Here is a 27,981-nt window from a genome sequence, read left to right on the forward strand (position 1 = left end):
TCTCTGTGCTGTCTTGGGGTGACCAACCGCCTGGGCACGTCTGCTGGGCTGGGTTTCCTCACTTCTCTTTTGTCTGACCCTCAGCACTTTCCTTTGGCTTCTGCCTGTCACACTCAAGCTTCCTGGATAATTTCACTTTCTCCTGATTCTGGTCTCTTTCACAGACAGTAATTATACTGATTGCCTGCCATGCTATTAATTATGGGATTTGCAGTTTATTTGTTTATTCATTCACTTATTCACTCATTCTTAGATCGGGGGGTCAATTGGTGATAACCATGGACTGTTTTCCCTCCAGACAATCTGGATTGCCGTCATTAACTTTGTGTCCCGGTTATCCACCATTAGCCATCCACCTCCATTTTGGCTCAGAAGTAGAAGTGATCAGCATTGTGCCTGATGCCCAGTGCCCACGTTGTGAGAATCAAACGAGGTGGGCCATTGGCGGGGGGGGGGGGGGGGGGGGGGGGCTACAATTTGTGGGGAGATTCTCAGGGAAGAAGGGAAGAAGTATGCCTTCCCCCTCTGCAAACCCCACCTGTTGCCCAAGATAACAGCTGTCCTCCCAAAATATTCTTGAAATTCAAATGCTTCACCTTATTAATGAGCCCTTCAGTGGACTGGTGTTATCTATGAAAGGACAGTTGCAGGTATTTAAAAATTAAAGGCAAGTACCTCAAGCAGCAACTGCCAGCCCACAGTTCCCTCTGATTACAGGGACTGGAAAAAGCCATTGGCCGGGGTCATTCCACAGGGGAGAGAAAGATTACAGACCGCACACACTATGAAGGCTCCTTTGGAGAAACCACCCCCAACTGCACAGAAATGGCAGTGAAGTCTACCCCTTTAACACACTCAGAGAGAGAGAAGGGGGTCGTTGGCTGGCAGGTGGGAAGGAAAATGAAGCTCACCCAGACGGGGCGAGGGGTACTGCTGCCCCAGGTGAGGCTACCACTCGCCCCAGTGGTAGATGCCACTGCTCACCCACCAGTCCTTGCGACCCTCTCTACCAAGATCACCCCGCTGCACTCATTCTATGGAAGCCTGTTCTTGTCAGCCCCATGTATGGACAGGAACCCGTCACTATGAGCACAGAACGGAGGAAATCAAGACAAGGTGGCTCAGTCAGCAATTCCTAACCTCTGAATTATTGTTTCAAGTATAATAGGATACACATTTTTTTTAAAAAAAAAGAGGAAATGAGGCTACATTTTTTTCATTGTGAGCCCCTCACAGCACACCTGGGACATTAGAGAACTCCTGGGTTTAGCAAAGCCGGTGCTGGGAATCATGCTGTAAAGCACCTCCTTTGCCCTTATTTTTCATCTTTTTATTTATTTTTTATTTTTTTAAATGTTTATTTTATTTATTTTTGAGAAAGAGAGAAAAACAGAGTGTCAGCAGGATAGGGGCAGAGGGAGACAGAGAATCCGAAGCAAGCTCCAGGCTCCAAGCTGTCAGCCCAGAGCCCAACGTGGGGCTCGAACCCATGGACCACGAGACCATGACCTGAGCTGAAGTCGGACGCTTAACTGACTGAGCCACCCAGGCACCCCTTTCATCCTGTTTTTAATCTCTTCAGGGACAAAGGAATATAGTTTTGCAGTCTCTCTCTCAAAACCTTTGCAATAGATGTGTTTGAGAATTTTTAATTTTTCATATTTTAGAAAAGTGACATGGGACATATACCCCAGTGGGGGCAACATCCAGTAACCAAGCCATTAACACTGTTTGCAGTGGAGCATTATTTACAATAGCCAAGATATGGAGGCAGCCCAAGTGTCCACCCAGAGGTGAATGGATAAAGATGTGTGTATACACACACACACGCGCGCACGCGCACACAATGGAGTATCACTCAGCCATAAAAAAAAAAAGAATGGAATCTTTCCAACTGCAACATGGATGGATGCAGAGAGTATGATGCTAAGCGAAGTAAGTCAGACAGAGAAAGACGAATATCATATTATTTCACTCCTATGTGGGATTTAAACAAAACAAACAAGAAAACGCTCTTAAATGCAGAGAACAAACTGGTGGTTGCCGGAGGGGGTGGGAATGGGGGAGGTGAAATAGACAAAGGGGATTAAGAGGTATATACTTCTAGTTACAAAATAACTAAGTCACAGAGCTGAAAAGCAGAGCACAGGGAATACAGCCAATAAGATTGCCAGTAATGTTGTTTGATGGAAGGTGGTGACTACGCTTATCATGGTGAGCACTGAGAAATGTCTAGAACTGTTGAATCATGTCACATACCTGAAACTAATACAACACTGTATGTTAACTACATTTCAATTTTAAAATCCTTTCTGCAAAAAAAACAAAAATGTTTTTTGCATTGACATGTGTAAGTATTCATACTAACAAGAATAAATAAAGACTATAAATGGTGTCATGCCAATCTGGGTCAAATTTGGTCACCAAATAAATGGGGAAGAACTTGTAAGTTTTCAGGTAGGTCTGTTCTCTTGGTTTGGTTTCATTTGTAATCGCAAATAAGGGAGTGTATACCTATAATTCAAAACTGACTTGCTTCATCTAGATCTAAGAAACAGAAAATCAAATCTTGTTTTTCTGTAAACTTAAGAAAAAGTGAGGCATCTTTCAAGACAACTACTGCTATGAAAATAGGTCATCCAGATGCCAACCACCTTCATCTCAATGAACAGGACTTTTTAAATCTGTTTCTGTGCAGTGAACTTTAAGTCACCTATGTAAGGAATCGAGTCATTAAGTGGCAGAGAAATTTAAACAAACCCATAATTTCCTGGAACTTAGTCTTTCTGGCCTTAAGGAAGCATATTTTCAGGATGTTTGAAAATAGTTATTAATTTTGAGGGTAGGATTTCACATTATAAATAAACGATGACAGGGAGTGTGATCACCAGATTTGGCTTGATTTGAAAAGCAGCCAGAAAGTGGTGCTCTCTCTACCCCAATTCAAACGGATACCTGTTCTAAGTAAATCAAGCCAGCCTAATAAAGAATATGAACAAAGGCAATAAAGGTATCATTTGTTTCAGAAATTCAGCAATGTCTACCAAATGCAATAATAAATTTAAATGTATTTAACTTTAAATTTGAAGTTTTCATCCGGTTCCCTAGGACATAAAGAGAACTTGTTTTTCTTTTTAATAAATGAAATGAATTTCCTAAAGACTATAAGAAAACTGAGGAAAGTCCAGGGATAATGCTTCCATCTCATGTCTGTCCTGGATGTGTCTAGACGTAGACACACAGATAACCCACTGTGTACGTAGATATTTCACTGATGATAAGAACCAGCCAGGAATAGCGCGCTTTATTATGGAGCAGATCCTGAAATGATATTATGTTTCTCTATATACAATGAGAAGCTTGTAGTCAACTACAAAGTCTAGTTTTGGCTTTCACAAAGTCTAGTTTTGGCTTTCACGTTACTGGAAGAGCATCGGACCTCACTGAAAGAGACAAGGAATAGGAAGAATGAAAGCTAGCATGCTAGCGGCAAACACCAGAGAACCTGATGCAACAAGGTTAGTTCAAGAAAATGGTTTCCGCTGCCTGATCTGGAGACTGTTCTACCAAAACAAACAAAAAAAAGCAATAAAAATTTGTAGGGCTCAAAGTGTCAATCATCTGTGACTGGTGATGTTGTTATTTGGGGCTGTTGTTCAGAGCTCAAAGGAGGAGGCTTGCAGGTGGATTCCATTTCTCTCTGAGCCATGTTTGAAGCCGGCATCCACTCCAGAAGGGGAAAGAACACTATCCCAGCAGCCAGCTATGCCTGAGGCAAATCCCAGGCCCAGGGAAGAGCAGCAAGGTGAGGGTTGTGGCTGGGAGAGCCTGCTTTCCATTAACTACACTGAGAGCAAACAGAGGAGAAATTATTGGGGAGACGCGTCCTGTCAAAGGCCAGAAATTGCTCTATTTTAGTTTAAATCAGCTCAGGATTTTGACAAAGGTTCGTGGAAAACTTCAGACACTCATGTCTCTAGTTCGCTCTCTGCAACGTCACTCTGCAGATATCTTTCTAAGGGTGACAGGAAAGTGCCTCCAATTTAGGCCCGTTATTTTTGCCCTGTTTCATTTTTAATGAAATTACCGATGTACAGAAAACTAGGGAGGGTAATATGAAAAGAACTCACATAATCCGCACCTCGAATGAACTAATACCAATATTCTGAGCTTCTACTGAGAGCTCCCCCCCCCCACCCCCGCCACCCTCCCGCTTCCTGGGTCCTATTCTTAGAAGGGAAAAGGAATCTGGTCCAATCTTCATTCTCAGCTAAAATTCTTTAAACTGAACTTTGGGTGAAGTGCAAAATATCCATCCATTACTTTAGACAAATATTTGGAATTCCTTAAGCAAAGAGTGAAATGGTGTCTGAAAATCCAATCAGCACGGAGTTGCTCATTTCAATACACCCTTCTCCAGACCGGGTCCTCCTTGAGATCTCTCAGTTCCCTCTGGCACCTCCTCTGGCACCTCTGGTCCACAGTGAACCACCGTGCCACATGCCAAGTCTTTCTCCAACCAGAGGCTCTGGGTGACCACCCCAGCCCCATACCTCTCTCTGCAACACCTTCCCCCTCTGGACAGTATTCTTCTCCCACAGGACTTGTCTGTCTTTCTGAAACCTTATTGATACTTGTTTATGCCTGGGTGGCTCAGGGCAATGGGGAGGAGCTATCGGGTCCATCTACTAAAGAGGACGTTCCTAGGGGTGAGGAGACCTTTTTCTCCATCTCCGTCTCATCAGCATCTAGCACAGAGCCTGGCTCCTGAGAGCAAGCAGGGAATCGGGCAATGGAAGTAATGAACATCAGGCAGGAAGCCTAGGAGAAATGAATGAGTCTTGGCTTCCTTTCTGAAAGCACTGTAATGTAGGGACAGAGCTCAAGGAAGAAGTCAGGAGTCATCGACTGCTGTTCAGCTTTGCCACTTCTGAGCTGTGCCACACTTGGCGAGTGACCTCACTTCTCAGGGCCTCAGTTTCCTTAATGGTAAAACAAAGGGGGGATTTGTTTCTGCCTCCGGGCAGATACTGGAGTTCAGCAATACTGTAAAGGCTGCAAACATGGAGTTGGCCAGAAGCTGGTGTGTGACTTAGATGAGCATGGCTGGGACTGTTGCAGCTTTCTGAGGTCAAGACACTTGGCTACAGTAGTATTCTCGGGCCTGCTAAGGTCATGACTATGCCCACGGAGCCCTGGTGAGGCAGAAGAGTATATTGGAAACATCTGAGCAAAGTGCACTGAATGCCTTGGCTCGGCAGGGGGGCGGCTGGGGAAGGCGGGTGTCGGGGAGGAGGGGGCCATGTTGGTAAAGACAAAGAAAACGGTCGTAACACAGAACCTCCTGAAAGCTAAGACATCCCTTCTCCCCTTAAAAGATTCAATCGGTTTACAACCAAACTTTACTTTTTCCAATAAATTTTTTTTTCCTAAGGAGACTTCCGAATTCACAGCTGTTTTTCTGCTCCTTTGTGACGGTGGCTTTAGACCTAAGATGGAACATCTGTTATACACAGTGTTTATTATTATGCTCCACTGAATGCCAACATCACTCTCCAAGATGTGCTGAAGTTAGGTCTGTGACATTTCCCTTGAAGTGGGTGCTTTTATGTCTCTGCTGATGGCTGAGAAGAGGAGAAAGAGAGAGAGCGGAGTCTTTATTAAGAAGCCAGGGCTAGGGGTGCCTGGGTGGCTGTCGGTTAAGTGTCCGACTCTTGATTTCGGCTCAAGTCATGATCTTGCGGCACGTGGGTTCTAGCCCCACGTCGGGCTCTGGGCTGACAGTAAAGAGCCTGCTTGGCATTTTCTCTCTCCCTTTCTCTCTCTGCCCTCCCCTGCTCATGCTCTCTCTCTCTCAAACTAAATAAATGAACTAAAAAAAAAAAAAAGATGAAGAAGCCAGGGCTATCTTTCTCATTTGCATGAACCTTATGTCTTAATGCAAATATCACCCAACAGGTGGCCAGACGTGGTCCCTAAAGACTGGGTTGAACGGTTTCAACCAGGATCACCCGGGGCCACGTTGCTCCTAATTCCATCTGGGAAGTGTTCTTTGGTGGCCCCGGCCATGCATCCTGTGGACAGCAGCAGCCTCTTAATGCCGGAGCCCTTGAAACAGGGCTGTCCAGGCCAGTGAGGGACACCTGCTGTTTCAACACTTGTAATTCTTGAGATGGTGCGAGAATAATCAGCAGTTGGGTGTCTGGGAGACGAGTCTCCAGCATTCAGCAAGCTGGATTTTCTGCACCAGCACCTGCTCTCCCGCCTCTCTCTGGGCAGAGGCTCCTTCCCCTGACTTGAGGGGTGTCCAGATCTATTTATCTTATCAGCTCCTGAAGCAGGCGGCCTTGTTCTTACCCTTCATAACAGACACTGTTCTCTATGATGTATCGGCTTTACAACATCACTGCTGAGGAGGCTGTAAGCTGGCAAGTGGTTCCACTTAACACAATGTTGTCACGAGACAATCAATTTCTCCTAAAACTGTGGCTTGGAAGCATTTGCATCTTTCTGTCACGTTAAGCCTGCAATCACAGCGCTGTAAAGTGGAATGAGCCTTTGCATGCCGACATGTTTGGAAGCAACTCGTGTACTCCTTTTATAGTTTTATTACTGAAGCCATTAGGGACGTTCAGCCACTCTGTCCACGTGAGCAGAGATGCATCGACCTATATTCAACTATTACCTTAAGTGCAGTTTCTATTTATGTCGGCAGCTCTCTCTTTCCAGCCTTCCTTCTGTTCTCCTTTCTCGTTGATGTACTGGAAGGACATCAACGTTGGCATCACACAGACCTGGGTTTGCGTCTGCACTTCCCGTTCTTACTGCTGGTGTCGTAAATAGTGACGGTGTGCCACCTGGCCGTGTCGCCTAACCTTCCGGAGCCTCAGTTTCCTTGTGTGCATGAGACCATACAGTCTGTCTCCCTGGGTGGCTGCGATGTTTAACTAAAATAACATGCATGGTTACCTTGCATGCAGACAGTCCTCGATAGATCTCCACTCCCATCCCATCCCTTTCCTATTGTCCACATTGTTACTTTCCTTTGCACTCCAGTGAGTGCTGGGATGCACGTTTAACAAATCACACAGAGTGAATTAACGCCATTCTGAGGCAGGCTCTCCACCTCTCCCGGATGCCCACCTCCAGAGATAGGAAGCTCAGGGACCAGGAAGGAGGAAGAGGGGAGTGAGAGCAGGAGGAAAAGGGAAGGGGAAAGGCGAGAGGGATTCCTCTCCCACCAAAGAAGGAGAACACCCCAGTTGCTAATCTGGGGCCCACCTGAGAATTCAAGGAGTTCCAAGAAAAGCTATTAAAAGGTAATCTTTTAGTCTCTCAACAGAAGAATAAACATTTATTTATGGAGGGCTACCGCTTTTTATGTGCATTATCTCACAACCCAACTTAAGACACTGTTTTTACCCACTCCAAAGATGAGGAGACTGAGGCCCGGTGATCTTCGGCATCTTATCTTGTCAAAGGTCCCAGCTGGTAAGTGGGATTCAAAAGCCCATGTTTTGACCCTCTGCTCTTTCTACCCTCCTACATTATGAGCAATAGCCTGTTTTCACATATTTCAATTCAGATTTTTAAAGACAATCACATTATAAAGACAAAGGTGATGACGTCAGGAAGCTGGAGCACGATAGTCAAGATACAGAAGCAACCCAAGTGTCCATCAAGAGATGAAAAGACAAGGAAGTGGGGTGTATGTGTGTACACACATGCAGTGGAATATTACTCAGCCACAAAAAATTACAAAATCTTGCCATTTGCAACACGGATGGATGTAGAGGGTATTCTGCTAAGTGAAGGAAGTCAGACTGAGAAAGACAAACACCATGTTTCACTCATATGTGGAATCTAAAAAACACAAACAAATGAACAAGCAAAATAGAAGCAGACTCATAGATACAGGAAACAAATGGTGGGTACCAAAGGAGAGACGGGTAAGGGGGCAGGTGAAACAGACAAAGGGGATTAAGAGGTTCAAACTTCCAGTTATAAAGCAAGCACGTCATGGGATGTAATGCAGGGCACAGGGAATATACTCAATAATATTGCAATAATGTTGTATGGTGCAGATGGTAACTACTCTGAACATGGGGATCATGTTGCAATGTATAAAAATATCAAATCAGGGGCACTGGGTGGCTCAGTCAGTTAAGCATCTGACTCTTGATCTCGTCTCAGGTCTTGATCTCACCGCTGTGAGTTCAAACCCCGCACTGGGCTCCACGCTGAGCATGAAGCCTACTTAAAATTATATATATATATATGATATATATATGATATATATCATATATATATATACACATATATATATATCATATAACATATAATATATATGATATATTTGATATATATGATATATATTACATATAGCTATTTGATATATATCATATATATATATCAAATAACTATGATGTAGATCTAAACTAAAACTAATATGTCAGTTTACACTTCAATTTTAAAAATATTTTTTTTAAGCTAGAGCAATAAAAATAGAAGTGTTACCCTTAGTGTAAAACCCAACTATCTGAACGGGATTAAATAGTAATAGGTATGGTCCCTGTGGCCAGGTTAGAACTACTTATGGGACTTGAACCTTGCTTGTCCTGATGTTGAAAGCGGGCAGCATCACATGCTGGGATTCCTCTGCTCCAGCTCAAGGAACTTTTCACAACAGGAGCATCCTGGCTCAAGGTCACTCCATACTGTCGGCCCTAATCACCGCCACATACCCACTCCCTTCTTCATTGGGGCAGAGTCACCTGCACTCTCAGAGCCTGGCGGAGTCCCAGAGGCCATTACATTTGATATCCCTTCCTTTCACAGGTGAGGAAACAGAGCCAGCAAGGCTATGTGACTTGCCCAGGGTCACCCTGTTAGTGTGCCCTTCCTTCTATTAATGACAGCGAGAATTATTGATTACCTTTAAAACTTATGATGTCAGTAGAAAATGTGCTCTTGAAAAGAATGACTGAAACATGGGAGTAAATGATTTGCCTCATGGCGGGGGGGGGGGGGGGGAACCCTGCCACTACCACCATTTCCTCTTTATTTCTAGGACACACTTAAGAGCTCTTATCCAGAACATGTTGCATTTGCAAGTCTCCAGGTAAATTATCTTTCTCACCATTACCGCGTATTATTAAAACATTCACTGGATGCCAACATTCTAGAAGACTGTGATACAAGCTGTGTCCGTACAGCCAAGTCCAGGTGCAGGGGCAGGCACACTGTGCTGCAGGTGCACGGGTTGGCAGCGTGTGGAGCAGCCCCCTTGAGTCTCTAAAACGAGCAGCATACATCCACCCATTCATTTGCGTGTACCGACGCTGGGTCCCACTGGGTTCATTGGCTAAGACTGACATACCACTGCTTGCGGATACGGTAAAAACAAGCAGAATAATTCGTGCAGCAGAGGTGATGTGCCTTTCCTGGGCATGGAGGCTGCCCTCAGAGCCGAGGCTTCAAGGGTCAGACAGGTGAAGCGAGGTTAGCGGGTGAAGAGCCTTCCTAAGACAACGGAACGTGGTGGGAATGTTTCCAGTGGGAGAGGGCTAGCCGCTGTACTTTGGGCAGCCGCTGCTTGGCTCCAGAGCATTGGCCATGTGGAATGTTGGCCAGCTAAGCCAGATCTCAGATTTATCTTTAAGAAGCCAGAAATCCAGAGTTGTACATTAAATCTGCTATTTTTCTTTTCTAAATGTTGGCAACTTAGTTGTTTTTTTTTTTTTTTTTTTTTTTTTTTTTTCCCTGCTCTGTGAGCCAAGTTTTGGCCAAGTCCTAGATACCAGCAGTGTGTGAGCCCAAGTAGAATTTTCCAGGGCAGGAACTGGGGGAACAGTTGGGCAGAGGATTGGAACTAGTATCAGGGGTTAAGCATAAGTGGTACTCTGGCTGCATAGGCCTGTCATGGCTCCCCAATCCTCTCGGTGCTTATGAAATCAACCTGATGAATCAGAAGTAAGATGTGGCAATTCTCGTTCTCTGACTTCATAATCATTCCCAATTCTAGTGACATCCTGTTTCATGCTTTGCTGCCACGGAGACCTGCTGTATGACAAGGGTACGGGGGAGGGAGGTAGATGGAAGCACCAATTCCTGAAAATATTTGATCATTTGAAAAACCAAGTATCAACACAAATGCAGTCACGAGATTTTCAGACAGGTTTCCTTTGAGCCCCTTTTGTTTGGCCCTCGATCTGGAATACTGAAGGCTGCTTTCCTGGCCAATCAAGCATTCTGCACAGACTGTTCAGCCACACGGGTCACACATCATGGATCCATTACTCAATTTGGTCTTAAAAACCGTAGGGGAAAAATTACAGTAAAAGAGAATTGGTATCTGAGCTGACACCATGCAGTAAGTCAACACAATTCCTGCCCCTGTGACTCAGAGTAAAGTCAGCTCATCAATTTTAGATGTATCTAAATAGATCTAATAAATTCACCGAGCAGATGCCTATTAAAATTAAGAGTGCTCTTAAGGTTTTCCACAAATACTGTGGGTTGGAGAAGACTAGGATTATAACTTCATAGTAATGGTACATTTTACAAAGGCCATTTCTCTTCAGGCTAAGAATGGTAGAAAGTTGAGACAATTAGATGGAAAATTCAGACAGAATAAGCTTACTTTCAAAGTAGATGTTTCTGCTTGGAATCGTCACATTGAAAGCCTTCCCATTATCTAATTGTCTGGATATTTGCTGAAACCTAAATCATATTTGGACACTGTAAGCAGCGTCCAAGAGAGGGAAATCGGCAAATGTCTGCAGACACCTATAAATATGCTCTCTGTGGGTAGCGCTTTTCAAAGTTTCAAAACCTACTTAAACAACCTCTTGAATTGCAGTATCCCAGCGAGGTTAAGAGTTTTAAGCTCAGCGCCGAGCTCCTGTTTGGTTTTTGGTTCTGTACTGCCGTGGTCTTAGTAGGGAGACACAGCTCATGTTCCGCAGAACGGGAAATGACAACGTGATTGACTTGGGATCGCCCCACAAAGTAATCGTTTCAACAAGAAAATATATTGCCTACATATCTGCAAGGGTTAGAGCCCAAGGTTGGGTAGGAAGGGGATAATACATCAAAACCGCAGCTGAAGACAACTGTGGAGTGTTCGTGCGGACTGCCCGCGGTACTGCCCGAACACTTTCTCCCGTATGATGTACATGTTAACAACCTGATGATATGATGAGAGAAAGACACACAAAATGGCTATTTTTCCTGGCGCACAGCCCTACCGTAAACCGGGGGACATGTAAATAACCCATCTCAGCCATGGTCCTGGCTATGTGTGAAGGATTCAGAGAAGTCATGGAAGTGCATAATGGGTTTCTTCTGCAAGCACTGCTCTGCCTGCCGGCTCCTGGGGCTGTGCATATTGTGTCTACCCCACGCCCTCTTAGGATGGGAAACATGAAAATTGGGAGGTACATTAAAATAGCAGGACTCGGTCTCGTTAGCTTGTAGGACATTTGTACAAAGAGGAATGCCAATTGTGGAAGGCTAGGGACTCATCTGTCATGTCAAGACAAGTTAGTCTGCAAACGTATACATATATTCCCAAAGATTTCTAAAGCAATGAGAATCAGCGTTCTGAGGCTCCCATTATTCTTCCATTATGTGCAGCAAACTCTCCGAGGTAATATGCTTCTGTATTCTACGATAATACTGCTCTCGAGCCCTGGGTACATGTTGCCACTTCCTTTTCCCTGTGTACTTTCTCATCTAAAACTGCAACAGTTGACTGGTATCTGGTTTATGTCTTACTTACTCTTGTTATTGATTTCTCTTCTTTAGTGTTAAACTGAACAGATGCCATGAGAAACAAATAAGGGGACCTCAGAGCTTCTTCCCTTTGGGTTCAGTTTCTCCAGAATAGGAAGAACTGGCAAGTGAATGAATGAACAGACGATTGCTTTTAACCTGTCTATAAATACATGTTTACGTCTCTTGGTAATGGATTGCCCTTGTGAGCAAGTCCTCATTTAAGGTTTAATTTTAATCCACACATCAGAGATGGGAGATACAGAATTGCTCGGGCTTTGCTCGCAAGCTCTCTGCCTCTTCTTCAAGATAAAGCAAATTAATTAATGTGTACTTTTCAACTGAAGAAATGATTAAGACCCAGCTGTGTCTGTGAAATTGTAAGTTGCGATGCAACACTCTGGGACTTGTTAATGCTTTTTTTGGCATGAAGAAGAGAGACATAGGTATCTAATATTAAGTGGTGTTCTAAAAAGCGTTAAGTTAGCAGTTTGTTTGCCAAATTAACTTTCAAAGACATCTAAGTTACTAAGTTTGACTTTTCTGCACACAAATCTTAAATGATTGATGGACTACTGTAAAATAGCTTTGTTCAAAAAGATCATCTTTGGCAGGCTACTTCAAAGGCTTTACCACTTTGGAAAGATGAAAAGATATCCCCATTTTACATTATTTTCCCAGTAGATCAACACTCACTTGAAATATGCCTGAGAATTATGTGATATTTACTGTATTATGAGTCTTCTTTCACTGTATCCAGCAGCCCTACGTGGGATTGCTTTTATTTCTAAGATTTAGGAGAATTTTCTACACATAAAGAGCATCTTTAAGAAAATACACCTGCGCAGAACAGTATTTCTGGCATTTTTATTCACTACTGTTTCATTGCAAGGCAGTATTTGAGACTAAAATATACAGAGAGATGATTTTAATCAACAATACCATTACAGGATGTGGTTTCAGATTCTCCCTACAGTATCCTTCAGAGTCTAAAGGATCCATTTCTTTCTTTTTAGACATAGATTGTGTGATTTTATGTCTAAGGTCACTCTAGAATTATTGTGGAATTGTATAAACCAAGGGTGAACATCTCAACTAAGGGGTCAAGCAGATAACAGAAGTTAGCAAACAGGGCCCCATTATAGGGTATGTGTGTGTGTGTTGGTGTGTGTGTGTGTGTGTGTGTGTGTGTGTGTGTGTGTGTGTGTTGGGGTGTGATGCCTGAAGGGAACTGTGATTTAGGTCAGTATGTCAGATATTCTGATTTTTACTAGAAACCTCCTAATTTTGGGGGGTGCCTGGGTGGCTCAGTTAGTCAAGCATCCAACTCTTGGTTTTGGCTCAGGTCATGATCTAATGGTTCATGAGTATGAGCCTCACGTCCCACTCTGTGCTGCTGGGTGTGAAACCTGGTTGAGATTCTCTCTCTCCCTCTCTTGCTGCCCCTCCCCTGCTCATGCTGGCGTGCATGCTCTCGAGCTCTCGCCCTCAAAATAAATAAATAAAATTTAAAAAAGAAAAAAGAAAGAAAGAAACCTCCTAGCTTTTCCAATACTGACAACTACTTTAAATTTTTTAAAAATCCTGAGCTGGCCAAACAAAACATGTCTGGGGGATGGCCTGCTGCTGTATACCTGCTCAGAAGAAAAGTATTTACGTTAAAAAAAAAAATGCGTGCTCAGTTGTCCATTTTTTGGAATGCAGTAATTGTGGAACGGCCACCTATAATGGCCTTAAAATGGCTCAGGACAAAGGAACTCGGGCTCTGGGCCACGTGTTTGGAAGGGGCTTTGCAAAAGGGCTCGGATGCATGGGGAAGGAGGGTGCATAGTGGTTAGTGGTTACAGGTTTCTTATGTAAAACACAATAATCCGTGAACTCACAATGGAAAAGATATGAAGGCGAGGCCCCTGGTCTCTTAAATTTATCTTCAAGGCCATTTCATTTCATGGAGGTGAATAAAGCTGACTTGAAAAAAAAAATTCTTTCTTTGCTCTTTGGCAGGGTGAAGTAGAGAAATAAAGTCTCCCCGCTGAACTACTATGAGGTCAGAAGCCTTGCTGCTATATTTCACACTGCTACACTTTGCTGGGGCTGGTTTCCCAGAAGATTCTGAACCAATCAGTATTTCGCATGGCAACTGTAAGTATCCACAGTTTCACTGTCCTTTTCTTCCTTGGTGGGCACTGTAGGCTGCATCAGCCAGCAAAACATCTACATTTTCTAAAATCTAATACAACAGGAGACTGTTAGTCACTTTAACTTGCAGGTGACAGAGGCGTCTCGTCAAATTGGTGAGATGGCTGTTCTGTAACTCTGTTAAATACTGGTGTGGAGACACGTGTGAACATGTGTGTGTGGATGTGAAATGCTTCTCAGTACCTCTGATGAAGTCTCAAGTCACTGAAAGGAGGCCATTCATGATCATGCCCGAAAACCTGCCATGGGAGAATGTCACTACCTTCTGTGTATTGCCAGTGGTGATGTTTTCGTATGTAGTTAGTGCGTGGGCATTTTACAAGATAAGAACAGGAAATAAGACAGTACTGGAGGACTTAGGGACACAAATTAACTTTTCTTTTACACTTAGAACAGCTATCATTGCTAGCCTTAAGAGTGATTCTGAATTCACAGAGGATCTATTTTAACTATGTATAACTTTCCTTTTAGTCTCTGCCTCGGTGTCAAGGGGAGAAAACCACACAATTAAGAATTCAGTTGACTACTGGAGGGAAGTCCTACCTGAGTGTGGGATGGAACAGGCAATTAACTACTTCTTTCCCTTCTCTCCAAAAGACAAAATGTTTTATCACAGTAAAGGTGAAAGAGAGTCTTTTACCCAAATATCTATTTTCCCAGTAATCATCCCAAAACAAACACTCAACAAACCATAAGGAAGGTGTTTAGCATTTATATGGGATACTAAGGAGATCCATCAATGCCTGGCTTTCTGCTGGACAGTCTAGGTTGAAAAGAGAAATAATTTTACACGAAGGTGAAGTGGCAAGACCTGACAGAGAAAATAAAGAGCAAACAAAAGTCAGGGCGAGATTAAGGACCAAACTGTGTCATTCGAAATCGTTGTTCTTAAAGTGGCAGTCCACCTGACTCAAGGGCCCTAACCTTAATACACGTTTCTTAATCTCTAATCATAATTAAGATAGGTATTCTATCTTTGGTGCCCCTGTGAAGAAGTCCCCCAGCACAAATGTGCTGCTGAAAATCCAATGTCCGTGGACACTCACATTCTTGACAGAAGGGAGATGTGAATTTGTTTTAGCGAGCTCCTTGACGAATGGGTAAATGAAATTTCAGAGCAGTAGAGGGGGAAGCACAAGATATTCCCATACCAAGCTTGATATACCAAGGTATATTTTACTCTCTGATACCCATTGTGAGTACTGCTCAGATACTACAGGGGTTTAATGTGTATGCGTGTGTCGGGGTGGGGGGGGTGTTTGTGGTGTCTGGATGGCTCATTTAGTTGAGCATCTGACTCTTGATTTCCGCTCAGGCCATGATCTCATGGTTCATGGCATTAAGCCCTGCATCGGGCTCCACACTGACAGCATAGAGCCTGCTTGGGATTCTCTCTCTCTCTCTCTCTCTCTCTCTCTCTCTTTCTCTCTCTCTCTCTCTCTTTCTCTCTCCCTCCCTCCCCCCTCTCCCTCTCTCCCTCTCTCTCTCCCTCCCACTCTCTCTGCCTCTCCCCTTCTCGCACACATGTGCACACTCTCTCTGTCTCTCAAAACATGTTTTTTACAGTGTAGGGATCTGAGCATAAATCTGAATGGTTTTCAAATTATTATTTACACCCCACCCACCCACCCCCCAAAAAACATTTCTAAACGTGACTCATCTTTCTTTCCTCCTGAGTTTCTTTGGAGGACTGCCAGTGCTCTGGAGATTATAGGTTTAAAGGTAGAGAGATTTTTGAGATGTAGGTATTTCTAAAGGTCAGATATTATTGCAAATTGCCCACTCTCAGCTAAAGAGAACTGTAGGAAAGCAGAAATATATTCATTGACTCTCCAAGTCAGGGAAAATTCCAGATCACCCGACTGGCTACACTCCGTTTGACCCTGTCCTGTTGAAGCCCCCCGCTTCTGTGAGATTAAGCCAATTGCTTAACTCAAGAGTGAACTTCCCACAGTTCCTAGAATGCCAACCAACCTAGCAGGGCTGCCTTCAATAGTAGATTATTCCAACTGGACGCCTGTGGAGACTGTATTTTTCTTCTGGCTCCTGGATGAGGGCTCTCGCCTCCAGACCACATTGCCTTTGTGGTGATTGATGGGAAAGCTGCTTTGAAATAGTTTTGTCCGGAGACAAGATCTTTGGCAAGCTGCCCCTCGGGCTTAGCACTCTAAAGAAGATGAAAAGAAAACGGGAAGAAAAGAGCACCTTCATGTAAAGGGTTCACTTGCAAGTTTAACCCCCAGAAAGAGGGACAAGTCAGAAATTGTGACACTCAGAAACAGAAGTCCAGGCTTATTATCATCTGGAAATGAAACTGTAACTTGATCGTCCCTTACAGAGCACCGTCTATCACAAGCTTTCCTAAAATAACAGACTCATTGGAAATGGAAAGTGGTGGCATGGACTGACTCAAATATGGTTTTGTTTTGTGGCCGGGCCCCCCTCCTCTCCCTGCCCTGTCAATTCTTGGCTTGATTTCCTTTCCCTCTCTTGCCCCATCTCTTCTTTTCACAGATACAAAACAGTATCCGGTGTTTGTGGGCCACAAGCCAGGACGGAACACCACACAGAGGCACAGGCTGGACATCCAGATGATTATGATCATGAATAGAACCCTCTACATTGCTGCTAGGTGAGTTGCCTTTTCCTCATGTCTGTCCTCAGCATCCGACGAAGGTCCTAAGATCGAATGTGCCTGTGATGCCTCGTCTTAAAAGATCATGACATTCCCAAATAATGTGTTATTTAATTTGAAGGCTACTTTACTTTGTCAAGCCATCATTCTTGCAAGATTTTCTGTGTCTGTTTAACTGTAGGTGGATTTAGAGCGAAATAGTTGCATATTTTGGAGCTTAGACTCAAAGAATCCACTCTCTTGAACATATACACAAATATTTACTCCAGCAACCAGTATGATACTTGTTAAATTAACTTGAATTTGTAAACATTTATTATAAAGATATGGGTGTGGATGTGTATTAAGCCTGTTAGTATTTTTGTAGTGAATATATGGTGTATCTCATTACTGCCATAGAATGGCAGTAGAAAGTTTTTGATTTGGATCTAGTAAGAAAATACTCATCCATTGGGTATTGTCATCTAAATAGACCATGTCTTAAGGCTGAATGGCAGGGTAAGAATACAGCCTCAACAGTGCTCACGTGGAATTTAGGCTTTTTTCCTCATTATGTTCTTAACTTACCTGGACCACAACTGTTCTGGCCATAAGTGTCCTCTGTCAAATGAGACGCTGGATTAGATTATCCTAAGAAATCCCCTGGGATTGGGGCACCTGGGTGGCGCAGGTTAAGCTCTGTCGGTTAAGCGTCCGACTTCAGCTCAGGTCACGATCTCAAGGTTCGTGGGTTCAAGCCCTGCGTCAGGCTCTGTGCTAACAGCTCAGAGCCTACAGCCTGCTTTGGAGTCTGTGTCTCCCTCTCTCTCTGCCCCTTTCCCACTTGTGCTCTGTATCTCTCTCTCTCTCAAAAATAAATAAACATTAAGAAAAATTTTTTTTAAAAACAAGAGAAGTTCCTTTGGATTCTAACAATGTATGATCCTCAGTTTTGGAGGTATGTAGCTCATTCAAAATAATTCTAAATGAAGAGCAATAAAGAACGCTATCTTGTGGGGTTCCACTGTGATCTTAACTTGGGTCTAGACTGATTAATCACTTCACAGTGGGAAGAAAACATAGACAGTGTGTTTGTGATACTTGTATGCCCGTGAACATAGATAAGGAACAGGTAAATAACAACAGTGCTTGATTCTTCCAAAGCACTTAGGTGTTCTAAAATGACAAGCTAGGCAACATAAACCAAAAACCACTGGCCACATTAAAATATTCTTCGAGTATCCCACAAAACATCCTAGGGAGCAATGCCAAAACACTTTTTAACAATTTTACTTCACAAATACTTATATGGTATATACTACTTGTACGTTCTATATAAATCATGCTATGTAAATTCTTTATAAATGTTAATTCATTCAATCCTGGAGGAAAAAAAAAAAAACACCTTAGGTGAAGGAGCTATTATTATCCTCATGTCTTACAGGAAGAAAGCAAGGTACAGAAAGGTGAAATGCCTGGGCCACAGTGGCAAAGGCAGGATTTGAAATGGGCTGGCCTTGCTCTACACTCTGGGAATTTACTTCCTGTACTAGGCACCTACTGAGTAGGAAAGTTGAGCCTATTTATCTGGCAGTAACCTTCTAACCGCTGTTGCCCAAGAACACAGCCAGTGTGGGTATTCACTGGAAAGCATTCTCATAAGGGCCTCAGCAGGTACCTCTCTGGTAGAATATCAGGTCCTTCTGGGGCACCTGGGTGGCTCAGTCTGTTGAGCATCCGACTCCTGATTTTGGCCCAGGTCATGATATAATCCCAGGGTTATGGGATCGAGCCCCATGTTGGGTGGGGGGCACTTTAGATTCTTTGTGTCTCTCCCTCTGCCCCTCTCCCCCAATCATGCTCTCCCTAAAATAAAAGTAAAATAAACATTTTAAATGTTTAAAAAAAAGAGTATCAGGTCCTTCTTAAATACCATTTTTAGTTTCCTAAATGTAGCAGGACTGGAAGATTACATTTGTACCCAATTATCTATGGGCAGGTCAAAACAAATGATTATGCTTTGGATCTGTGAGATTCTTGAGTCAAGAATCTTCTGTGAATGACTCACTTTGTAACTGAGTCTCTAGTGGACTGTCCCTACACCTGATGATTTAATGTGGGTATGGACTGCAGGTCCGGGGTGGCCCCTGAGTTATGAGCCAAGTGCTACACAAACTTAAAAAGTGACCGTTATTCCAGCTTGTTAAAACCAAGACAGTGTTATCCTAACCCCCACCCCCCAGAAAGAAGAGACCAGAAATGTAAGGGGAAAAAGGAGAGAAACACATTCATGCTTTTTTTAAGACTATAAAACAGACTTGGGACTATAAAACAGTCGGTTAAATGTCCGACTTCGGCTTAGGTCACGATCTCAGGGTGTGTGGGTTTGAGCCTCACCTCGGGCTCACTGACAGTGTGGAGTCTGCTTGGGATTCTCTCTCTCCCTCCCGGCCCCTCTCCCACTCGGCGTTCCCTCTCAAAATAAATAAATAAACTTTAAAATAAATTAAATTTTAAAAAAAGACTATGAAACAGACTTGCCTTTTGTGAAAGGTCAAATTTGTAAAACGCCCTCACACTGACATTTTGACTTCCACTCTACACACACAGCCCCTTCCCTTCGATCCACACCCTTAGGAAAACTCCTCAAGGAGCTCCCTGGCCACCATGTTTAAGGTCTCTCCTCGCCCTTCAACTTCCCAGCATTGCCCAGAGGGATCCAGGTTCCTAGGCAGCAAGGGACCCGACTTAAAGTCATATCCTTCCCCCAGGCTCAAACCAGGGCAACTTTCAGTTCAGTTTTGCTCACTGTGGGGGAGGAAGAGGGAAGTCCTTGGATTAAGTCAGTTTGTGTTCAAATAACTTAATTCAGTCAGAGTGGCTTGTGAACCCTGAGATGAACACACGGGTAGCTGGGAATAGCCCTCCATTCTGGTCTTAGATTTAGCATAAAAGCGCTGTTTCTGTTCGCTGGGCAGTGGGATCTCTTGGATATTGAAAAAGATTGCCACTGCCCAAAAGGTTTCATTCAGGGAATTCTATTTCTAAAAGGCTTCCCTGCTCTTCCAGACAATCTGAGTCAGCAATCAGAAGCCAAGGCCTATCCAGAACCCAGAGATTGAGTGAGCCTTGATGGCAGGAACCCCTTTCAATTCGGCTTTATTACTATCCATTTTGAAGATCCTTTTTTTGTTTGTTTGTTTAATCTCTGAAACTGCTAATTAACATAAACAGGCCATGCCAGAAGGGGGCAATCCGAGAGCTTTCTGAGGAATTGCCAATGCATATTAATCAGTTGTTAATTTACAATTCATATATTCAGCTCCTCCTTAAAAGTTTTGAGAGGAGGCAGGGTAAGGAAAACACTAGAGTCACTGCAAACCTGATACTGAAGTAATAAGCAATTCCATCCCAATAATGAGCCTGACCCACAGCACCACCAATAAAGTCAAACAAGTAATAAAAGAATGCAATAAAACTGCCTTGAAATTAAAGGGCAGGGTGATTCTGGCACCCTACTGAGGTTCCAAGAACTTCCCAATTCAGCAATTTACCAAAAAAAAAACAAAACAAAACAAAAAAAACAGGCTCACCATTCTCCCCGACCACACACGCACCCACACGCGCGCGTGTGCGCGTGCGCACACACACACACACACACACACACACACACACACACACACAGAGGCTCACACGCTCACAGTTGCAAGGAAATTTTATAAGCCAACAGCCTTGCCCCCAACTTTTATTTTCACATGAGAGAGCCAGTTTTGATTTCTGTTTCTCTCTGTTGTACTTTTCCTAAAAGCAGTAGCAGACAGATTTCCAAGGAACTGTGGGGGGAAAAAATTAAAGTGAATCCTGACAGCAGATCGTTCCTTTCTTTTTTTCTTTCCTTTTTTCCTCCCCCCTCCCTCCACTTTCTCTTAAGTAATGAGGGGGCTTGAAAGTCTCCATGTGGGAGCCTTGAGGTCCTGGCTTAAAGCTGTGGGTAATTTTCCAGCCCCAGGACTTCCTGCATTTTAGAAAAAGTCAATGTTATTTCAAGGGAAAACGAGCTGTTTTGCTTTCCCTCACAAGCCCCCCATCTTTCCAGTTGAGCATAGTTCTTTTCTTTTCTTTCTTCTGAATTCCAGACAAAAACGCCCTTGTACTCCGCTCACACAGAAGGGGATGTTTAAATATAGCCCCACACCTGAGCTGCTGATTCTGTTTCTTCCCTTCCAGGGGGGAGATGGGCAGCAAATCGTAAAGACAACCAAATTCTCAGCAAAACAGGAAGGTGAACAGAAGCAAGAAATGTAAACTTTAGCTCAAGTACGTTTTAGACCTTAATTGACCATCGTTGTGTGAAGAAAATAGTGCTTTCTGGAAATAATTTCACCTTTACCATCTCCCAACTTGTCAATCAAATTGTCAAAGCTAAGGCTGAAAACACGTTTTGTAAAGGGGGAAACAGCCAGAGATTTGCTTTTTGTTGGTCTCCTCACCCCCCCCCCCGCCCCTCCCCACCGGTGATGAACAAGTGTGGTATGCAAGTGATCGGTTTGTGGATTTGAAGACGCTATAAAGGCACATGAACCCATCTGTGTTCTGGCTTTGGGGATCAATTTAACTTTCAGAGTCCTCTCTCCTGAACTACACACATACAGATATTGTAGTTCTGGCATGAGGGACACTACAGCAAGGTTTTTTTAAAAGGTGCCCCCTCCAGAAAGATCCCATGATTTGTCAGAAATAGCAGAGTGGGTCCATCGGCACCTCTCAGAGGCTGAGCGGTTCCCTTTTTCTTGCGTGTGAATGTCTTGTTTTTTAATAACAGGGATATGGATTTATCTGCCTTGAATGAGATATATACTCATTCAGGAGAACATTAACTATCTCGACTCTTGTGTTTGACACTATTAATTTTTCATTGTTTACAGGGACCATATTTATACTGTTGACATGGACACCTCACACACAGAAGAAATTTATTGTAGCAAAGTAAGTAGTTTTAAAACCATCTTTCTAGCATGAAGGGCTTTAGGATAGTTCTTGAAGGGAATACGTATTTTAACTGCATTGATTGAGATGACATGGCCAATAATTTGGAACATTTTGTGGAATCCTAATTTGAGGCTAATACATGTTCAGAAACAGTTACATACTTCATAGTTTATTCATTAAATATGTGTGCATATATAACTTGGGAATTTTAGGTCATTTCTAAATTCCTTTACTGCCATGTTTGTCCAGGAAAATATCAGTTTTCCTATGTAAAATTTTTGCCCCACAAATGTTTCCATGTTACATTTCCATGTCTTACAGTATTAGGATTTGACTGTTGTGGCTCAGGAATTTGATTATCCATTTCAGACAGACATAAAATACAACCTAAGCTTCCCCTATATAACTCCACATGGAGGTGTTTTAGTTATTAAAATCTACCATAGAAGTAGACGATTCCTTCGGTCCATGAATTTACGTGGAGTGTAACCTGAATTCAATCTTTGTCCACCTAAAGTGAATGTCCCCTTTATGTTTAAGTAAATGACTTCCATATTTTAAGGAAAAAACGTGCTTTATGAAAACTGATTTGTCAACTGAAAGGAAAGGGCCAGGACATGTATTTTATCAAAACGAGCGTAATTTAGCGAGTTGATTGGGATATTCTACGTGAAATTTCCACACTGCTGTTTGTTCCTCTTTCCTTTCTCCTTCATCTTTATCTCAAAAGAGAAGAAGATCATTCCGTAGCTTAATGAATAGATAGGAGTTCAAAATTAGATGAACAGTTCTCATCTCTGATCTTTTGTTGTTATGGTGAATTAATCATGGAGAAAGGGTGCGGAAAGCTTTCAATAAATATATGTTCAGCCTCCGTCTCCCCAAGGGAACGCTTACTTCTGAAATCAAATGCAACCAACCACCCCTGGACTCTAATTGATTTCTTTCTTGGTCCCTGCAGAAACTGACATGGAAATCTAGACAGGCTGATGTAGACACATGCAGAATGAAGGGGAAACATAAGGTAGGCAATTTTCATTTCTCTTGCAGCTGCCACTTTGGGTTAAGTTTCTGACGTTTATCTCCAACCGTAGACCGTGATGCGGAATGGATCGTGAGAGTCCCTTTTCCCTCGGTAATTGCTTTTTCCATCAACTTATTGAAGGCTTTAATTTGCAGAAATAGTTTGCTTTTAACGTGATGAAATATTACGACAGCTGCTAAGGCTGCATCATGAACTACGTCGGGGCGCCAGGGATTACGGCCACAAAGCTGGCTGCCCCCACTCTTCTGAGTGCACTCTCCACTAGCCCACCGCGCACACCCAGAGCCCCCAGGGAGGCTGGAGAAGCGTGCAGAAAAAAGCTGCCGCAGACATGCGGGGGGGCTGTGTCTTAGTCCTAGACCAACATAAAAACACACTTCAGCCGGGAGCCCTGCAACATCAAGGGACCCCGGGACATCTGGTGTTAAAATTAATATAATGGAAGGCTGGCACTTCCAGGCTTGTCGTCCTTTTGTGGCGTAAACACACGCTCGCTCCTCTCTACGCCTGCCGCGTTTTCACTGTTAAAAAAGCAACTGCGGTCAGCATCACCTTTTGGTAGACAATCAGGAGGAGCTCGGGTGTGTAACAGAGGAGCCCCACAGCCACCTTTGCTCTAACCTTACGGTCGGCAGATCACGGTACACAGGAAAGAACGGGTTTTCTGTACTGAACTGACTGGACACAAACGAGTCTGAATTATTTTTCAGGACGAGTGTCACAACTTCATTAAAGTTCTTCTAAAGAAAAGCGATGATACTCTGTTTGTCTGTGGAACTAATGCCTTCAACCCTTCCTGCAGAAACTATAAGGTAACTGCTGTTCTGTCTGTTGGAACCACACGGGGCCGGAGGTATTTCATAATTTACTGTGATTGTACCTGCAGCGACCTAAGACGGGTAATTCAACACCGTCGGGTGCCTCTCGCTCGTTGGGACTTCGTGTGTCCCTCCCTGCGAGTGATCCTGAGCAGGCTTCTAAGCTTCCTGTTTATGCAGGATTCAACGACACACCTTGCAGGGGCCTGCCCAGCAAAGTTCGTTTCTGTAAGACCCTACTCCCCATTGTTCAGAACACCAGCAGACTTTCCCATAGGCACCGTGTGGGCTTCCCCTCTCTCCCCCTCCCTGCCTCCCTCCCACCCCACCATCTCCTCTCTGAGCACAAAAACACACTTCTGTTGGGAATGATTCCTACTTTAAAAGGCATCTCAAAAGCACACCATGGAAACTGTAGACTTTCTTTTAGATAAGATTTCGAAGAACACGGAAATTTAGTTCCACTAAGCACTCCACTTACTTGACTGAGGCCTTACCTACTCTGGCCTTTATGCAAGGGGAAAAAAAAAATGAACTCTTGAAGCATTCATACATCTAGTCGGTTCTGAGCAGCGACAGGGGCAGTGCTGAAGAAGCAGGAGCCGCCAGCTGAAGACGTGCCAGTGATCCGAGGTCCTGGCTCGGCATCTGTTAGCTCTCCTTGCCCCTTCTTTCTGCCACAGTCTTCCTTTCAGCAAACATGTACGGAGTTGCTCACATGGCCAGGCACTGACTGGGGTTATAAGGACAAACAGGAGGCCTCCGTCCTTAAGGAAGCCAGACGGGGAGATGAGAATTCCCAACTCCATGGGCTTGTTGCTGTGACATAACCCAGGGCACTATGGAGGCACAAGAGAAAGGTACTAACCTTAGCCTAAGGTGAGAAATCAGACAAAGCTTCTAGAAGGAGGTAGATGACCCTTCTCTTCAAATGCTCCCCGTGCTGTTCTCACATGTGGAACATGAGCACCTCCAGCCCAGAAGACAGCCTAGAGTTCTGTGAGGGCAGGGACCACGTCTGTGACAGTCTGGAATCTGACCAATACCTCCAAACAGGTGCTCTGTTAATTCTAGTGGGGTAAAGAGTGAATGGAATGCCTAATTTTTGTTTTAAAGAGGAAGTAGAAGTTAGCCAAATGAAGGGAGGAGGGCATTCCGGGTAGAGGGAACAGCATGAACAAAGGCACTGAGTGAGAAACAGTGTGTTGAGCTTGAGAAACTTCATTTGATTTTGAAGTGCCGGGCTGTGAGGTGACAATAACAAACAACAGGCTGGAGAGGGAGGTGGCCCCAGGGATGAAGGGAAGAGAAGAGATTCAGGAAATACTTAAGTGACCAAAGCCAGGAGGATGTAAAAACTGATGAGAAGCACAGGACAAGGAGAGAGAGGAGTAAAGAAGGACTGCCAGGCTGTCTCTTGGGTGAGCGAATGGATGGAGCTGCCACGGGTTCAGACAGGGAACAGAAGCAGAAAAGCGGCGGGCTGGCAGAGGCAGGTAGCGAGAAGGCGCCCGAGGCTTCAGTTTGGAGCATCAGGAGGGCCCCCGGCTCTGCGGTTGGCAATGCCTGCCGATGGGACGTGAACAGAGCTAATAAGAAAATGCATGGGTGAGCCTTGATTTAGGGAGAGACATGGGGAGAAATACACATTGGGTTTCACCAGGCATAAAGAGAACCCTGAGGGGCATAAAGAATGAGAAATGATAGGGGCGCCTGGGTGGCTCAGTCGGTTGGGCATCCCGCTTTGGCTCAGTTCGGGGGTTTGAGCCCTGTGTTGGGCTCTTGCCCTGGCAGTGTGGAGCCTGCTTGGGATTCTCTCCCTCTCCCTCTCTCTCTACCCCTCCCGTGCTTTCATTTCTCTCTCTCAAAAGAGAATGAGAAATGGGTGGATATCAAAACCAGAGGGCCCACCACCCTTTGTCTCGACAGTTTTAAAACACCCTCAGCCTCAGCACAGACATCAGAAGGAGGGTCTGTGTGACCCTCAGGCTCATCGTCCATCTTACATTTGGAAGGGGCACCAGCAAGGCCAGGATTAGGGTGACCCAGGGGAGGCATGCGCCTCAGGCACAGAAAGTAAGAGAATTCCGTATCAAGGTGGGTGATCACTTAATGCAGTATTTTACAAAATCTAAATTGATGTAAAACACACTCCCCTAAAATAGCAAACTTTTTAATAGAGCTGGATCCATTCGGTCTGTAACAAAGGCAGTCCATCCAAACTCTAGCTCAGGCTGGTGACAGCGTGCAGCTGATGTTGTGACTTTAATTCTCCCACTTAATATTCTGTCTCCGTATGTCATTGTTTAGGACTCATTAAGATTAATGCTTTTCACAATTCCCAACCAATTCCCTAGCTGGAAAGCTATCTTTTATAACAAATTACAGGTTTTCTCAGCACTGTGATACACAGACCGGGAGTGGTCTAGCTCATTCTTCCCACACATGTTCCATTCCCCGGAATGCCTCATCTGTGGCGATACGTCCACCTCTCGCTTGTTCCAGTCACCTCTGCTGAGGCATGTTCTGGAGCCTGGGCCTCCCAAGAAAGCACACACGGATGTTCTTCCCGCACAGTCCCATCTGTCTCCCTGCCTAGCACTGTGAATGGTAGCAAGCACCCCTGACATCGGTCAGAGCAGTGTTTTTTTCAGACCCAGGGCACAGTGGATGATATGAGACATGATGTGTTTGGCTGCAGGGAGAACAGACATTCTTTCCCTTAAGCGCTGTTTATGAACAGATCAACAGTAAAGGTTCAAAGCAAAACCGATGACCAATCTTCCCCCACCCCCAAAAAGCCCCAAGTCTCAGCACAGAAGCATCAACTTGAAGCAGGAGGGTGACAAATTTTTGGTCTCCACCTCTTTTGGTCTCCACCATGCCCTAATTCATACAGTTTTTTCAACGGAAGTAAGCTGGATGTTTCAGAGAGATTACAGCCCCCAAACAAGATTACTTGGGAAAGAATTCTGAAGGCCACCCACCACAAATCTAAAAGTTCACTCCATACCTTTTGCCCTCCTGTTCTCCAAACCTCTTGAACTTCTGCAGAAGTAATTATCTGTACCCTATGGTGATTTAATTTCCCAGGGGCTGCTGTTAAGTCTGAGATTTGGAGACTACTACAAGGATTAGTTCTAACTTCATGGAAAGAGGATTTCACCATGGCATCGTTTTGTCTCTGGACCCTTCCAGACTCACAAACCGAAACATTAATACTTCCCTGCTCCTTGCCTTTGGCTATAGCTGAGGCTACTTTTTTTTTTCTTTTTTTTCGGAAGTAGGTTCATTTAAAAACCTAAATCCTCCCTTGTATATTGCCTCCCCATTGCCAGGATTACAGTGTGCACTGCCTGGGATAAAAGCATTTCCGCTGCATCACTGTGTACTAAGCATTACCTTTGAGTACTTGCCAGACCCACAGACCACAAAGTCTGTCACAGTTCAGCAGGATGCTCTTCTTGGGATAAAATATATTAAAAAAAAAAAAAAAAAGACTTTCAGGGGTGCCCGGGTAGCTCAGTTGGTTGAGTGTCCGACTTCAGCTCAGGTCATGATCTCATGGTCTGTGAGTTTGAGCCTCACGTCGGGCTCTGTGCTGGCAGCTCGGAGCCTGGAGCCTGCTTCAAATTCTTTGTCTTCTTCTCTCTCTATCCCTCCCCTGCTCATGCTCTCTTTCTCTCTCTCTCAAAAATAATAAATAAACATTAAAAATTAAAAAAAAAAGACTTTCATAAAAATGTGCTAAAGGGAGAGGAGTACACTTACAGATGTCTCAGCTAAACAAATAGGGTGCAGGAGATATACAGAGAGAGGAGACAGGTGCTATCTCAAAGTGGTTACAGGAGACAAGGCCTGACATATCTCTGAAACAGTTTCTGGGGGGTTCAGGGCAAAAAGCATAAACGACGGGACAACACTAACAGCTGTTCAGGAAGCACCTCCCTGCCCTCCTGGGCAACACCTCCAAACACCGTGATTTAAGGCAACCTGATTTAGTGCTAACGGCCTTTCGGTGGGTCCCCCCTCGGCATCACTGCCGTCTTAGATTCTCCCAGTTTCGTATCTGTTGTCAAACACGGCAAACCGCCAGATGTAAACAAGATCCCCTCAAACTATAAAGAGAAGATTGAACCACGGAAGGTTATAAAAACATCAACGAGGGGGCGCCTGGGTGGCGCAGTCGGTTAAGCGTCCGACTTCAGCCAGGTCACGATCTCGCGGTCCGTGAGTTCGAGCCCCGCGTCAGGCTCTGGGCTGATGGCTCGGAGCCTGGAGCCTGTTTCCGATTCTGTGTCTCCCTCTCTCTCTGCCCCTCCCCCGTTCATGCTCTGTCTCTCTCTGTCCCAAAAATAAATAAAAAAACGTTGAAAAAAAAATTAAAAAAAAAAAAAAAAAACATCAACGAGGTGGGGGAGATCACTTCACAGACCCTGTGGCATGGAGATTTAAATGCCATGAGAGCCCGCGGTGTGAGGAAAAAGAACTCAAGGCAGAAGGCAGGAACCACCCAAGTACTGGTCAGGGTGGAGCCGCCC

The 27,981-nt window shown here is 44.2% G+C and overlaps 1 protein-coding gene and 1 long non-coding RNA gene across 6 annotated transcripts in view; one reads left to right on the plus strand and one right to left on the minus strand.

The window, feature by feature from the left end:
- The window catches only part of SEMA6A (semaphorin 6A), a 135,423-nt gene that overhangs the window by 56,535 nt on the left and 50,907 nt on the right, over window positions 1-27,981 (plus strand). For all 4 annotated transcript variants that reach the window (XM_060636317.3, XM_060636319.3, XM_060636320.3 and 1 more), the window contains exons 2-6: window positions 13,780-13,917; window positions 16,489-16,606; window positions 21,514-21,574; window positions 22,539-22,601; window positions 23,333-23,434. In XM_060636317.3, coding sequence (XP_060492300.1) covers window positions 13,818-13,917; window positions 16,489-16,606; window positions 21,514-21,574; window positions 22,539-22,601; window positions 23,333-23,434 — 444 coding nt within the window. In that variant the 5' untranslated portion in view covers window positions 13,780-13,817. The remainder of the gene's footprint in view (window positions 1-13,779; window positions 13,918-16,488; window positions 16,607-21,513; window positions 21,575-22,538; window positions 22,602-23,332; window positions 23,435-27,981) is intronic.
- LOC132681654 (uncharacterized) overlaps window positions 1-27,981 on the minus strand; it is a 118,304-nt gene that overhangs the window by 44,256 nt on the left and 46,067 nt on the right. Inside the window, exon 3 of one of the 2 annotated variants that reach the window (XR_009611177.3) lies at window positions 15,782-16,141. The exons of the other annotated variant lie outside the window; for it this stretch is intronic. This is a non-coding gene — a long non-coding RNA (uncharacterized LOC132681654). Of the gene's footprint in view, window positions 1-15,781; window positions 16,142-27,981 lie in introns of those variants that run through there. 2 annotated transcript variants of the gene reach the window in all.

The sequence above is a fragment of the Panthera onca genome, chromosome A1, assembly GCF_046562875.1.
Source record: "Panthera onca isolate mPanOnc1 chromosome A1, mPanOnc1 haplotype 2, whole genome shotgun sequence".
Taxonomy (NCBI): domain Eukaryota; kingdom Metazoa; phylum Chordata; class Mammalia; order Carnivora; family Felidae; genus Panthera; species Panthera onca.